General features: G+C 41.9%; 1 protein-coding gene across 1 annotated transcript in view; it reads left to right on the top strand.

Moving 5' to 3' along the window:
• Positions 1-3,151: 3,151 nt before the first annotated feature.
• LOC126235212 (luciferin 4-monooxygenase-like) overlaps positions 3,152-14,266 on the top strand; it is a 123,697-nt gene continuing 112,582 nt past the window's right edge. The window contains exon 1 of the mRNA XM_049943943.1: positions 3,152-3,475. Coding sequence (XP_049799900.1) covers positions 3,152-3,475 — 324 coding nt within the window. The remainder of the gene's footprint in view (positions 3,476-14,266) is intronic.

Raw genomic sequence — 14,266 nt, 5'->3', positions numbered from 1 at the left:
TTTCTAATTTCTATACCTTTGGTAAATCACAGTACCATAGTGAAAAAATGGGCACAGTTTCATCACTATTTATATTCGTTGAAATGTTTCGTCTTAGCTTTGCATCTTATATACTAAGCTAACTTAATGTAATTCGCTTTTATAGTTTTTGGTACGAAAATTGGTTTTTACTTAATAATTAAAAAGATAAATGAGGTAGCTTCATGAAAATCTCTACATAATGTTTTTTATAACTAACTGAACCCAATTCCAAAAGTACAACTTTCAAGTTTAATATAACGAGCTTTTAAAATTTCGTAAAGAAGTGTATTGTTGAAGAAAATAGTTATCGGAACGTGCTAAGACTCGGGCTTTGTTTTACATAATCGGGCAAAATTTTGAAACAATGTTTAAGCATTTATTTTTACATGAGATTATTGCTCAGTCTCTTTGTTCACTCCTTTCACGGTCTGCATTAGGTGCTGCCGTCTTGGCATTGGCGGAACCATAGAAAAACATCAATGTCTCGCTCGCCACACTAGACGTACTGATAAGTGCTTGCTTCCCCACAAAGTGTGTCATCGAAGTTCGATGCATCTGTCTTCCATGATACGACAAGTGTGCCCGTTGTATGACTTCCCGCACCTACAAGGAATCTTTTAAATCCCAAGCCTTCTCAAGCCAAGATTATCCTTAACTGAGTCTAAAAGGGGTCTGAGTTTCTTTGGCGGATGGAAGACACATATTGTATATTTCGTCAGTAATCTTCCTATTTACGAAGATACACCGCCAACGTATGGTAAGTCGACCAGTGCCTTCTGTCCTTCATCCTCTTCTAGCTCCTCGCTTTGTCTACTATGCGTCGGGTGTAAGAGACGGCGAATCTCCCGTTCGGAATATCTATTGTTTAGGAATACATACGGAGATGGCGAAACTCATCGGATAAGCTAAATCCGATGTGGCTAGGTCTCTGTGGACCAACATCCTAAGCACGCTACTTCGTTTCCAAATAATTTGGCCCCACGACGCTTGCATAAAATACCAGGTGTACCGGTTCTGAGCTGATGCTGCAAGCAGGCAACATAGCACGCTGTTTACCTGTACAGGTAAGTAATGTAGTTAGAGTTCGTCAGTGATCGAATGAGGTGTCTGTTTTCTGTACAAAACACATGTGGACATTAAAAGATCTGGAATCGACAATATTATCAACCAGTTACTGGCAAGGTATAGCTAGCAGTACTTCAGAGTGCTGAGTTCGGATAAATAAGACGGTGGCGTAACCTTTCACGTAGGATAATTTATTTACTCTTGATTTATGGCAGACTATAAGCTGTTGCGTCTTTTAGTGATTTAAGTCATCGGAGCATTACCTTCTCCCCTTATTTTCATCTCGTTCGTCACAACTCTCTCTTACATTGCCAGAACTTCAAGTCACTATGTGTCCGGATACAATAGAGCATCATTTCTTCATGAAACAGAGTATTGAAGCAATTGTTTTATTTCCTCGCTCTTCGTATGCAGTAACATTTTTTCCTGTGATCCAGCTTCTAATAAATAAAACGTGCGATGCTGGATACAGTGGTGTGCTATACGAAAAAGTATTGTCAGTCTTCTGCTGCTACTTTTGAATTGGGTCGTCAGTGTTGTGATTGGCATGAATCGGCCCACCACACTTGTATACATCCAACTCGCACCACTTTGTTTTGACGATGGTGCCGAGTGGAATTTTAAGCCTTTAACGTGTTGTTATGAGGGAGGCGCAAATCTGCAGATGCTCTCACCTGATGAACGAAACCAGTAATAACACTAACAACACACTAACCGTGGCTATTTATCTGTATATGAAGACTTTTCCAAATAAAGTTGGGACATTGACAAAAGATCCTGAAGAAAATAAACTGTATGGTGAACATCTACCTTTGCCATACAAAGAAACATAATCAAATCGATATGCCTAGCAGAGACCATTGCTTTTAGCGTCGATTGCAAATAACAAGCCAAGGGCTCTCAGAACAGCACTGGACGTTGCTGATATTGGCGACGTTCCACAAAAATCATCAACAGTCAGATTGAAAATATTACCAAAGGCATTTATTTTTTCAGACAATATTTTTTTGGGATTTACACGCTTGTAGAAAATAATTACTCCGTCGATAAGTAGTGGTACGTTGTACACTATCTTAGAATGTTACGAAAAACCTGCGGTCTTTTGGATTAAGAACAGTGTTCTGGAAACAAAAACAACAAAAATGTTATCAGTTTCAAATTTTATCAGGAGTAATAACAGTCTCTGCCAGATGTTAGCTTTGGCCTTGGAACTTGTTTAACACTTTGAATTGCAAAAATTTTACCTCAGATTGCAAGACTGTATTTTGACAGTTATTGCAAACGAGGTGTTTGAAGTGTAACGTTTATGTCTTTTAGTCGAAAGACAATAACTTTCCCACGAATTTCACTGTAAGAGAAAATTACATATTTGGTATCAATCTGACCCACCCTCTTGTGAGGGTCGAAAATATGTGCAAAAATGAGGAAACAAAAGTTTCATACCAATTATCACATCATTCTATGAATATTTTACTTACAAACATGCGACATCTTCAACATATACTTTACAATTTTAAGGAGGCTCCTGAAAATGCTACAAATAAAAATTTTCTTTAAAAAAGTATTTTATACAGTATATTACGCAAGCAGGCTTCACATTCGTCTTTCCTAAGCACTCGAAAAGTCGTTTATAACTACTTATGATTAGGGATGAGCACCAGTTTATGAGGTAAGTACTCTTATTAATTATCTGGTGTCCGTTTAATTGCAATGCGTTTTTCGTTTTCTTCCTCAAACCGTGCAGAATTTAACATATGAGTTTGATTTATAAATCAACGCAGAACGGCGTGAGTCACATAACTTTTACGCTGCGTCAGCGTGACTAATAACGCTGTCAAATTACTCTATGTCTTTGTCGTATAGTCCCTATAAATGATTAACAGCCGATAGAGTGATGCTGCGGATTAAAGCTTTTATCGCCGCATCCAGTATATTGATAACGTTTTCGATCTAAGATCAGTGAGGTGGGGTTTCTGTACATGACAGTGAGAAGGAACTGGATAGGCTGGGCGACGTAACCTAAATGAATATACAGAGATAAGAGTGTGGCTCGTCATGCCACTCGATGTGCCTCGTGCTCGGATTTGCCGAGTACTACGTCGTCGCGTGGTACGCTGATACGTCGAGTCGCGCTCTGCAACCGCTCAGCGAACTGCTACAGAAGAAAGCGCTCTCGCCCGCCCTTCGCACTCCATTGGACGCGTGGCGCCGCTCCCTGTCGTTGTTCGCCGGTGACAGTGACACTCAGAATCGCGAGACACCCTTCGACATGGCCGCAGCACAGGACCGGGTCTTGCGGGGACCAAAGTACGACCTGGAACTGCCCGAGGTCACTCTGGGCAAATATATTTTCTCTGGATTGCTGAAGCACGGCGACCACGTTGCACAGGTAAGTACCCGTGTGAATCTTCTAAATGAGTACAATCATTGAAAGCAGACTACTAATACCTACAAATTATGTAGTGAGCTCACCGAACTCATCATGTAAGCACCACGTCCCCGCGTTTAGCAGAAAGCTGTGACGGACGAGTGCAGGGGCGTGATGGTCATTCACTGCTCGGTGCCTGTATGACACGGATGTGAGTGTTCCTTTTCCAGACCTCTTGTAAGCTTCCATCCTGTTTCACTATGTTGCGATGGTTATCAACGGTCGCAAATTTCATTACAAACAACCGGAAAATATTTAGTTTGGGTGAGTAACCCACGTACAGGTAAACAAGAGAAGGTTAAGAACTACGACCCGGTGCCTAGTACCAACCCCATTTCGATCATTTACTACATTTTGATGGATTGTTCATTTTAATAGATAATATGACGTGCCTGGTTTATATTCAGTGAGCACTTAGAATTGTCGTTTCTGTTTGTTAGATCAGAGTTCGTTTTATTATTAGCTTCAGTCCAAACTCGTGACCTCCTCACAGCATTATTTTCACTCTAGTTAGTGCCATTCTGAAATATCCCCCGTGGAAGTTGCAGAAGCTTGAATCAACATCGTATAATGCTCGAACAGTACACGGGTATACTGCCGGTTCATAGTGTCCAACAGGCACTATGAACCCGTGGACTCTTCGAGCAACAAATACGCCGGGAAAAACGGAAGAATAACAACATCATATAATAGTTATTGTTTCTTATTACACTCGCGCTACTTAAATTCTAACGAATCTTGCGTCATAACTTCTTATTCACATCTTTTCCTTTGAAATATCTGATTAATACGAGGGCTGTTCGGAAAGCAAGGAACGATAGGTTGTGAAATGGAAACCACGGTGAAAATGAAAACTGTTTTGTTTGTAACGGTTAGCTACCCCTTCTAGCTACTTCTATACTTAGTCGCCGCTCAGACTAAGACATCTGTCGTAGCGTTGTATCAATTCCCTCGTTACAGAAGACAGCCGCCAGTGTTTTTCGACAATTTTATACTCTAGACTGCAGCTCGTTGTCTGTGTCAAAATATTGTCTTCATAGCCAGCGGTTGATCTGAACAGAGAGATGAACCTCAAGGGTAGCCAATTATGGGCTGTATTGTGGATGATCAAAAACTTCCCATCCAAAAGGCTGCTGGAGCGTCTTCATTGCTACTGCAGAGTTCGGTCGAGAATTGTCTTGTAGAATGAACCGCATAACAGTTATGTTATGTGGATTGCATAACTTCAGGCGAAATCTTTCGCCAGACCATCATACTTGCCGGGTGACGTTAATTTCTAGCCATCTTTACGTTCTCACTGTGAGATCAGAACTTAAAAAGAGCTACATGATGCGATCGACGGGCGTGCAGTGCCCAACGCATCTGTGCAAAGCTTCATCAGATTTTCACTGTATTCTCCATTTCGCGACCGATCTTTCCTTACTTTCCGAATAATCCTCGTATAATTCCGTTTATCATATTTCCACTTCCTACCTATTGCAGTCATTTGTTTTACTTAAACAATTATTTATATTAAACATAGCTGTCTTCCATTCCCAATTCTGCCCATCTTCACTCGCGACCTCATTACATACAACCTACTGGGCCAACCCAATCTGACACATTTCAAACATACGCGCACTCAAATCGTTATGCATTGTGAGCATTAGACAGCCCAGCAGAGGTCCGCTTGTCAAAGAACTTTGACCCGGTGCACATGCCAAGTTTACAATTTTGGGGATGTCCGGCGTTAATCCAAGTTCATTAATCCAAGTTATGGGATACCGCCCACTCGTCTAACGTAGGGTGCCTAGGAAGCTGTGTTCTCGTATAGCTAGACAACATTGAAGTAAATTTTAATAATGGAGTTTATTACAGTAAACTGAATCGACAGTACCTAAATTTGCCTTTTCACAAACAGGTGTCGTAAGCAATTGGCGACATGCTAATAAAATGGTTCAAATGGCTCTGAGCACTATGGGACTTAACACATGCTAATAGTCAATGTCCTTCGACATATACAATTTGCAAGCAATTAATATGGATCACAAGTCACGGCTCGTCTTGTAATGCCGACGCTATTTGGAGCGGCGCTTATGTTTTCTTCTTATAGGTGTCACTACAGTCGTGGTGTCGTCATATACAGCGTTCTATTGGCTGACTTCTTCTCTCAGCCTTTTCTGCTGCAACGTTTCGGGCCGACGTGCCGGCGTTTGGTGTTACACCGGAACACAAGTAAAACACCAGGAACGGGTTGGTGATCTGTTGACCTCGACGTATCAGACTTTTATAAACTAAGAGGCTGTGGAACGTGTAGCACTCGCACAGTCTTCACAGACAGTGATAGAATACTGTTGCAGATTTAATTCTACATCTGATTCTGTAAATAGCACTATCAAAAGTAGCTTCGTGAGAGCATTTTTTTCTTCGTTTTGCACAATAATAAAAGCCCTAGAAGGAATATCATGACGGTCTACTAACAAGGGAAACTCCCCATGGAACCTCCCCCCCCCCTCCTCCCCTCAGATTTAATCATAAGATGGTTCAGTGGATGCTCCGTCAAAAACTTAACGCAGATCAGTCATGAAAACGGGATGCAGATGTACCGAACTGTGAATAAAGTAGCCAAATAGAAATAGTGAAGGTCGAAGGACAAGAAAGGCAATACAGAGCAGCGTAAAACAGCAAACGCGTCGTGTTTAAGTGCTCACGGTGTTGAACTGCCATGCATCCGAGTTGTGTCCAAACTTTTTTTTCTCCTGTTCGCTTTATTCAAATTCGTGTCTCTGCCGTGGTGTGAGGTCCGTTTGCAACAGGGTAGTGCAAGGAAGGGGCATATAATGGCAGCTGATTCGGCACAAATACTCTATTACCAGCCGAAAGGAAGTGGTTTTCGAATGGGAACCGCAAACGTTTGATGACCGAATCCTCCACTGGAAAACGTCTGGTATGTCATACACGCCATTACTGACAGTATGTGTGTCATATGATAGGAATCTTACAGACGCACCTAATTTGTACGCCTGGTGGGTGAGTGAGATATACACTACTGTCCATTAAAATTGCTACACCACGAAGATGACGTGCTACAGACGCGAAATGTAACCGATAGGAAGAAGATGCTGTGATATGCAAAGGATTAGCTTTTCAGAGTATTCACAGAAGGTTGGCGCCTGTGGCGACACCTACAACGTGCTGACATGAGGAAAGTTTCCAACCGATTTCTCATACACAAACAGCAGTTGACCGGCGTTGCCTGGTGAAACGTTGTTGTGATGCCTCGTGTAAGGAGGAGACATGCATACCATCAAGTTTACGACCTCGATAAAGGTCGGATTGTAGCCTATCGCGATTGCGGTTTGTCGTATCGCGACATTGCTGCTCGCGTTGGTCGAGGTCCAATGACTGTTAGCAGAATACGGAATCGGTGGGTGCTGGAGGGTAATACGGAACGCCGAGCTGGATCCCAACGGCCTCGTATCACTAGCAGTCGAGATGACAGGCATCTTATCCGCATGGCTGTAACGGATCGTGCAGCCACGTCTCGATCCCTCAGTCAACAGATGGGGACGTTTGCAAGACAACAACCATCTTCACGAACAGTTCGACGACGTTTGCAGCAGCATGGACTATCAGCTCTGAGATCATGGCTGCGGTTACCGTTGATGCTGCATCACAGGCAGCAGCGCCTGCGATGGTGTACTGAACGACGAACCTGGGTGCACGAATGGCAAAACTTCATTTTTTCGGATGAATCCAGGTTCTGTTTACAGCATCATGATGGTCGCATCCGTGTTTGGCGACATCGCGGTGAATGCACATTGGAAGCGAGTATTCGTCATCGCCATACTGGTGTATCACCTGGCGTGATGGTATGGGGTGCCATTGGTTACACGTCTCTGTCACCTCTTGTTCGCATTGACGGCACTTTGAAGAGTGGACGTTACATTTCAGATGTGTTACGACCCGTGGCTCTACCCTCCGTTCGATCCCTGCGAAACCCTAAATTTCAGCAGGATAATGCACGACCGCATGTTGCAGGGCCTGTGCGGGCCTTTCTGGATACAGAAAATATTCTAATGCTGCCCTGGCCAGCGCATTCTCCAGATCTCTCACCAATTGAAAACGTCTGGTCAATGGTGGCCGAGCAACTGGCTCGTCACAATACGCCAGTTACTACTCTTGATGAACTGTGGTATCGTGTTGAACCTGCATGGGCAGCTGTACCTGTACACGCCATCTAAGCTCTGTCTGACTCAACTCCCAGGCGTATCCAGGCCGTTATTACGGCCAGAGGTGGTTGTTCAGGGTAGTGATTTCTCACAAGGGAACCTCCCCATCGCACCCCTCTCAGATTTAGTTATAAGTTGGCACAGTGCATAGGCCTTGAAAAATTGAATACAGATCGATCGAGAAAACAGGAAGAAGTTGTGTCGAACTATGAGAAAAATAAGCAAAATATACAAACTGAGTAGTCCATGCGAAAGATAGGCAACATTAAGGAGCATACCCGCTCAGTAGCGCTGCGGTCCTGTGGTTAGCGTGAGCAGTCGTGGAACGAGAGGTCCTTGGTTCAAGTCTTCCCTCGAGTGAAATTTTAATTTTTTTATTTTCAGACAATTATCAAAGTTCAGGCACACACACACAATCAACTTCGCCCTCCAAAGTTCCAGCACATGTTCAGATTTGCTTGGACATATGCAGGATTTGACGGTCTACACACGGAAAAATTTGAAATCGTTAAAAACATATGTTTTGACAGAGCACAGGGAAAACTGTGCGACTGTGAAACTGTTGCATTCATTTGTTGCAGTTTATGTGACAAACTCTTGTGATTTCATCACTTTTTTGGGAGTGATTATCACATCCACAAGAAAACCTAAATCGGGCAAGGTAGAAGAATCTTTTTACCCGTTCGCCAAGTTTACAAGTTAGATGGGTCGACAACATATTCCTGTCATGTGTCGTATAGAATATATCAGACGTGTTTTCCTGTGGAGGAATCGGTTGACCTATGACCTTGCGATCAAATGTTTTCGGTTCCCATTGGAGAGGCACGTCCTTTCGTCTGCTAATCGCACGGTTTTGCGGTGCGGTCGCAAAACATACACTTAACTTATTACAGTGAACAGTGTCGTCAATGAACGAACGGACAGATCATAACTTTGCGAAAATAAAGAAAGTAAACTTTTCACTCGAGGGAAGATTTGAACGAGGGACCTCTCATTCCACAGCTGCTCACGCTAACCACGAGACCACGGAGCTCCTGAGCTCACACTATCCTTGATGTTGCATATCTTTGACATGGACTACTCAGTTTGCATATTTTACTTATTTTTTTCATAGTTCCACACAACTTCTTCCTATTTTCTCGATTGATCTGTGTTCAGTTTTTCAAGGCCTATCCACTGTGTCAACTTATAACTAAATCTGAGGGGGGGTGCGATGGGGAGGTTCCCTTGTCAGTATCTATGAACCCAAATTGCGTGAAAATGTAATCACATGTCAGTTGTAGTATAATATATTTGTCCAATGAATACCCGTTTATCATCTGCATGTCTTCTTGGTGTAGCAATTTTAATGGCCAGCAGTGTAACTCCTTGTCCGATTTAGGTGTTACTATGAATGTAATCACTCTCAAGGAAATGATGAAAACATAATACTTTGTCACATAAGCTGCAACAGTTTCACAATCGCATAGTGTCTCTGTGCTCTGTCAAAACATATATTCTTAACCTTTCTGAAGTTGCGTTCCGTTTTGGAAGTTTTGACTTCTGAATTCCTTTGTTGTGACATAGTTGACACCCGTCTATTTGTTGTTTTCATTTCTGTGAGACGTCTATGGGCTGTCTCAACTGCTCTCACTCATCACATTTGCTTGAGACGGTAACGTATTTTACGTATTCTTACCACATTACTTATATTCTATAACCAGTGTATAGTATGACAACTGCCAATACTACAGAAAGAGAACACACTTTTCAGTGGCCTGATGGACGGTTCATCACGCTGTGAAAAAAAAAGAAAAAAGGGGACGAGAGAAATTTTGAACACGGCCCGCCCGCATGGCAGTCCAACACCGTGAGTACTTAACCACGACGCCTTTGCCGTTTCACGCTGCTCTGCATTGCACTTCTTGTCCTTCGACCGTTTACTAGTTCTATTTTGCTTTTTTTGCAGTTCAGTATACCTTCCTACTTCCTGTTTTCATGCTTGAGCTGCGTTCAGTTTTTGTCGGACTATCCGTTGAGCCATCTTACCACTAAATCTGAGAGTTTTCCTTGTAAGAGAAGGTGAAAAGTCCTCGGCCTGACACTGAAACTTGAGATTTTAAGTAAAAATTCAACTAGCTTTTCGATATATTCTCCTTTTAGGTCAATGAAAATTGTACAAGCTTTTTCCAGCGAGTAGATTCCATTCCTGAAGTGACTTTCTGGAATGTCCCCAAATTGATGAACTGTAAAAGCTATGATGTCCTTAGCGGCATCAAAACATTTATCAGTTACAAAAATCTTTAGAAGTGAAATAGTTCTGAAGATACCGAATTTAGAGAATGGGCTAGGTGGTCCGACAATTTTTATTATTGCAAACAACTTCATCGAATCCCGCACGGTAGAAAAGAGCTCACGACATGACCTTGTAAAACTTTGGCAATGTTAGAGAGAAAGTAAGTGGATGGCTCTTTTTAGGTCACACGTAGAAAGACCCATTTATTACTTGCGGATACGTAGGCTTAAGGGCAGACACGATATTACTACAGAAGGCAGGTGTACCAACTGAGCCCCACTTAAGGTTCGGCAGAACCAGTATTTTTTATTTGAACGTACAGATAAATGCTATACCCAGTACTAGAATGTCAAATAATCTCCTATTAGGGGAACATGAGGAAACAAAGAATTCGTAAGTTTAGGCGTTATTAAAACAACAGGTACTAAATAAGGCCTAGTGGACGTACTTAATATGGACTGGTCTCTTAAGCTATGCTGTGAGTGGAACATAAAAGACTTCATCAGAGTAAGCGTTGGTATACTGTTGTAACAAAGTAATCTAATTTCATTGTTGCCCAAAGGTAGTAGTGCTTATAGATTAAAAAGACCTGTTGGCATTTGCGAACATCAAGAGTTGAGGAAGCGAAACAAATGTAAAATGAAGTATGAAAATTCCAGTAAACTGGTAGTGAGATGTTCAACTGTTGCATAATAGATCATCCTTACACTATCCAAAACCCGATCCTTTCGACAGACTTCGAAGCACTATGGTTCCTTTGCTTCTTTTCTCTTTTGGGTACTACTACTCTTGGGTCTTTGACGGAGTCTTTCGTTTTTCTCTTTGGATCCTAATATTTTTATGGATTTTCTTTCTGCAAACAAAGGCTTTGAATTAATTTTTCCCATGGCATTTATAGCTTAGCGTTGGATAAAATTTTTGAAAGCTTTTACTGGATGCTCTAGGTACTGTGGATATTGCTCCGTCGCTATTCTTTGGTGGTGTTTTTTGAATGTTACTGATGAAAGGATTCCATGACATTGGATCAGTAACTTCGCGAGTAATGGCAAATTTGCATCAAGACTGAAATTTGTTTTATTAGGACGCTCCGTTAAAACTGAAGGTACAACCGCAGATCCGGGAATTGCTTGAAGATTGAAAGGAAAAAGTACTGTTCGTTTGAAACCATCTGCCAAATTAGCTGGTATCATTCCTCTCCGCCAGACACTTCGAACAGCTCACCGAACTTCACACGTGCTGCAGTGCACATGTATGGAAATGTACCGTTTGGATATAAAACAAGTTTGATCAGATCACTTTCGAAGCTCCCGCTCCACGGTACGCACACAGAGAAGGCAATGAGCTCTGACCTGCGGGCTCTACAGGAGTCCATGGCGATGTTTCCAGCAGCAGTCGTCGTGGCCTCTTCTACGTGACGAGGGACGTGCTCTTCAGAGAGTGCGGTGCGTCCGTGGAGCACCACAGTGGATCTTCTAGGTACGGGAAGTTCCAGTTTCTCGCAGCCGTTATTACAGTCGTACGAAAATGGCACGTAGCTTCTTCATTACCACAGGGTCTGAACGACGGCGTCCTCTTCTCAGTTTGTGATGCACTATGAAGCTGGAGATTTGACAGTGATCGGCTCTTCAGTTTTACTTTATGTTAAAACGACACATCGCCGGACATGGGTTCCTTATCAAAACTAAATGGACGAAGTTCCCGCTACAAATCCTAGAAGCTTGAATAATAGTTGTGAAACGTCCTGTATAATTTTCTTCAGCATTATCAACAATATTAGCGTCCAGGTGCAATTTAACCATGTCAAAAATGAGGAGACTTTTGCCAGGGCTCTGAAGTTTATAAAAATACTCTACATAATTTTCAAGCATACGGCTGACATCGAGCTCTTTTCTGCCACCATAGAACAAGCACTGGCATGTAAATTGTCACCCAAATCATCCTTAAGTATCTTTCCTTTGAATAAAATCATGGACTGAATACTTTAACATACAGCATTTTTACATCGAAATACTTTTCCATTTTTAGTGTGTTCGGGAGAAATAATATGAACCATTTTTGCTCCCTTCTGGGCAAACACTCCATTTTGCCTGTGAACAGGCAAGCGGCAACCCATGTAATCCACACTGTATATATTTTGAGGTTTTCCTATATCGTTATTACCTGTATAAACTACTCAAACTTATCTGAAACACAAATTTTGTTTAATCTGGGAACTCTGCCTTAATACATTACTCATTTTTACAACAGGATGACGCTGAAGAATAAACCACGTTGTAAGGTGTCAGGCAAATCCAACACCTTCCATGAAAACCCTGACATAAGCAAATCCAGTAGTATGTCACATAGCTCCGAATAAATCGTGACATTAAATTAACCAAAGTAATACGAGTAACAAGTGAGCAAATGGAATACCACAGACTAACACAAGAATGCCTAAATGCATGTCATTCCTTCCCACCGTGAGACAGACGCAGTTCCGAGGGGAGAAACGAGAACAGAAGCCGAGAGCAGAACCGTGTTAAGCTAGAAGGCCCTACGATAAGGGACGGACACCCACGTCGCCAGCTAACCACCAGGACCACCCCCCAGCCCATGTTAAAAGCTAGAGCCCTCCAGAAGAACAGTATAGATCTTACGATAACACTAAAAGGGCCACACCAGCTGCAAGTTTTAGCGTGAGACTTTTTCGCATCTCTTACGTTGCAAACTTTAAAAACATTGCCCCACCACGAAAAGTATAACGTTTCTCATTGGATGGACAGAATTTTGTAAGCGGAGCTTAAGGTTAACATTGAGACCCTGATTGGTCAGTTGAAAACACAGCCAGATAGTTTTTTTTAAAACCAACTTCGGAAAATGGTAGTAAGGAGAAGTTAGGAGAGAGTTGCTTCCGAGACGGCGAACTGTATGGAGCTGCGCCGGCCGCCGCCCCCTGACGAACACCGACAAGGTAATGAACGCACGTGATGCTGCATTTTTGAGCACATAAGGCTTCACTCAGAACTGCAGAAGTCTCATCTGTTACATCCCCTTTTTACGTAATACTAGTGTCGATTGTCAATTGAAGCTCATGGTATTCACATTTGCTATGTAAGTTAAAATCTGAAACGCGATGATTTTTCTGTTATATAATTATTGAGAAGCCACATCAGCCACTGTACTTTACGACAAGTTAAATAAGTAATTAAAGAGAATTGAGGGTCACTGTAGACCATTTTGATAGTTTTCTCTTTTATGAAACTTAACTTAAATCTAGATTATAGACGTGATGTGGCATAAGTCATCCTTCGATCCATTGTAGAACTTGGAAACCCATTCAGGGAATATTCGTTCACATTTTTGTTGAACACATTTGGTTTTTATCATCCTGTATTAAAACATTTCCTTTTATCAATAGTGCAATTTATAAACAATGTTTTGTGAGTAGAATAAAATTTCCAATGGTAAACTTAACTGCTTTTTCGACGTTATTTTACCAGCTAACTAAAAATAGGAAAGCCTTGAACCCCTTCCACTAAATTTAGTTAGTATTAAGATTCTTTTACAGGGAGTGCTGTGGAGCTGACGCTGAAATCATTAAGTATTTGGTTATATCATCGCTAGTCTCACTGAACTCTTCTGAACTCTACATGTCATGTGCGGCCTGGCGTCTCCTTACCAGCAACAGGTCCCAGGTTCAAACTAGTCAATTCCCTAAAAAACACGCTCAGAGCTTCGTTGCGCGAAAGTGGTAGGGAGACACGACATAGAACAATAGAAACCACGCAGAATGTTAGAACGTTCCGTAAGTTAGCTTGTTTTTATTATTGAAGGTTGTTTTAATATTATTCATTTCGCAAAAACTAAACACTGAAATTTTGTCGTGGGCACACCTATGTCAGAAAGTCTAAATATTCTGCTACAAAGTTCCTTTTTTGTTCCGAAGTTAATACAGTTGGTTTATCCATTTGCCGTTCACTGCTGCCACTTTGAATATGATTAAATTGCTTACCAGCAGTTCTCACACTCATTTCATCTACAGTTGCATCCAACGCTCTCTTTGAAACTTCTCGTGATGACTGCCGCCGTTTACTTTGTTATTATCGCCCATAATTTTATCATGAAAGGAGAAACAAATATTCATTAATCATACACTGTAGGCTTTCATGGCTGGCGTCTACTTCAATTACAACTTCCGGGCTCAGAGGCCGTGGTCGTTCTATAAAAATGCTTCCTAATGTTTCGTCTCCAACTGCGCAAGGCATCTCCCACAGTTGGAGATGAAAC

The sequence above is a fragment of the Schistocerca nitens genome, chromosome 2, assembly GCF_023898315.1.
Source record: "Schistocerca nitens isolate TAMUIC-IGC-003100 chromosome 2, iqSchNite1.1, whole genome shotgun sequence".
Taxonomy (NCBI): domain Eukaryota; kingdom Metazoa; phylum Arthropoda; class Insecta; order Orthoptera; family Acrididae; genus Schistocerca; species Schistocerca nitens.
Note: the sequence above shows the minus strand (reverse complement) of the source record. Positions and strands in the feature narration are given on the sequence as shown.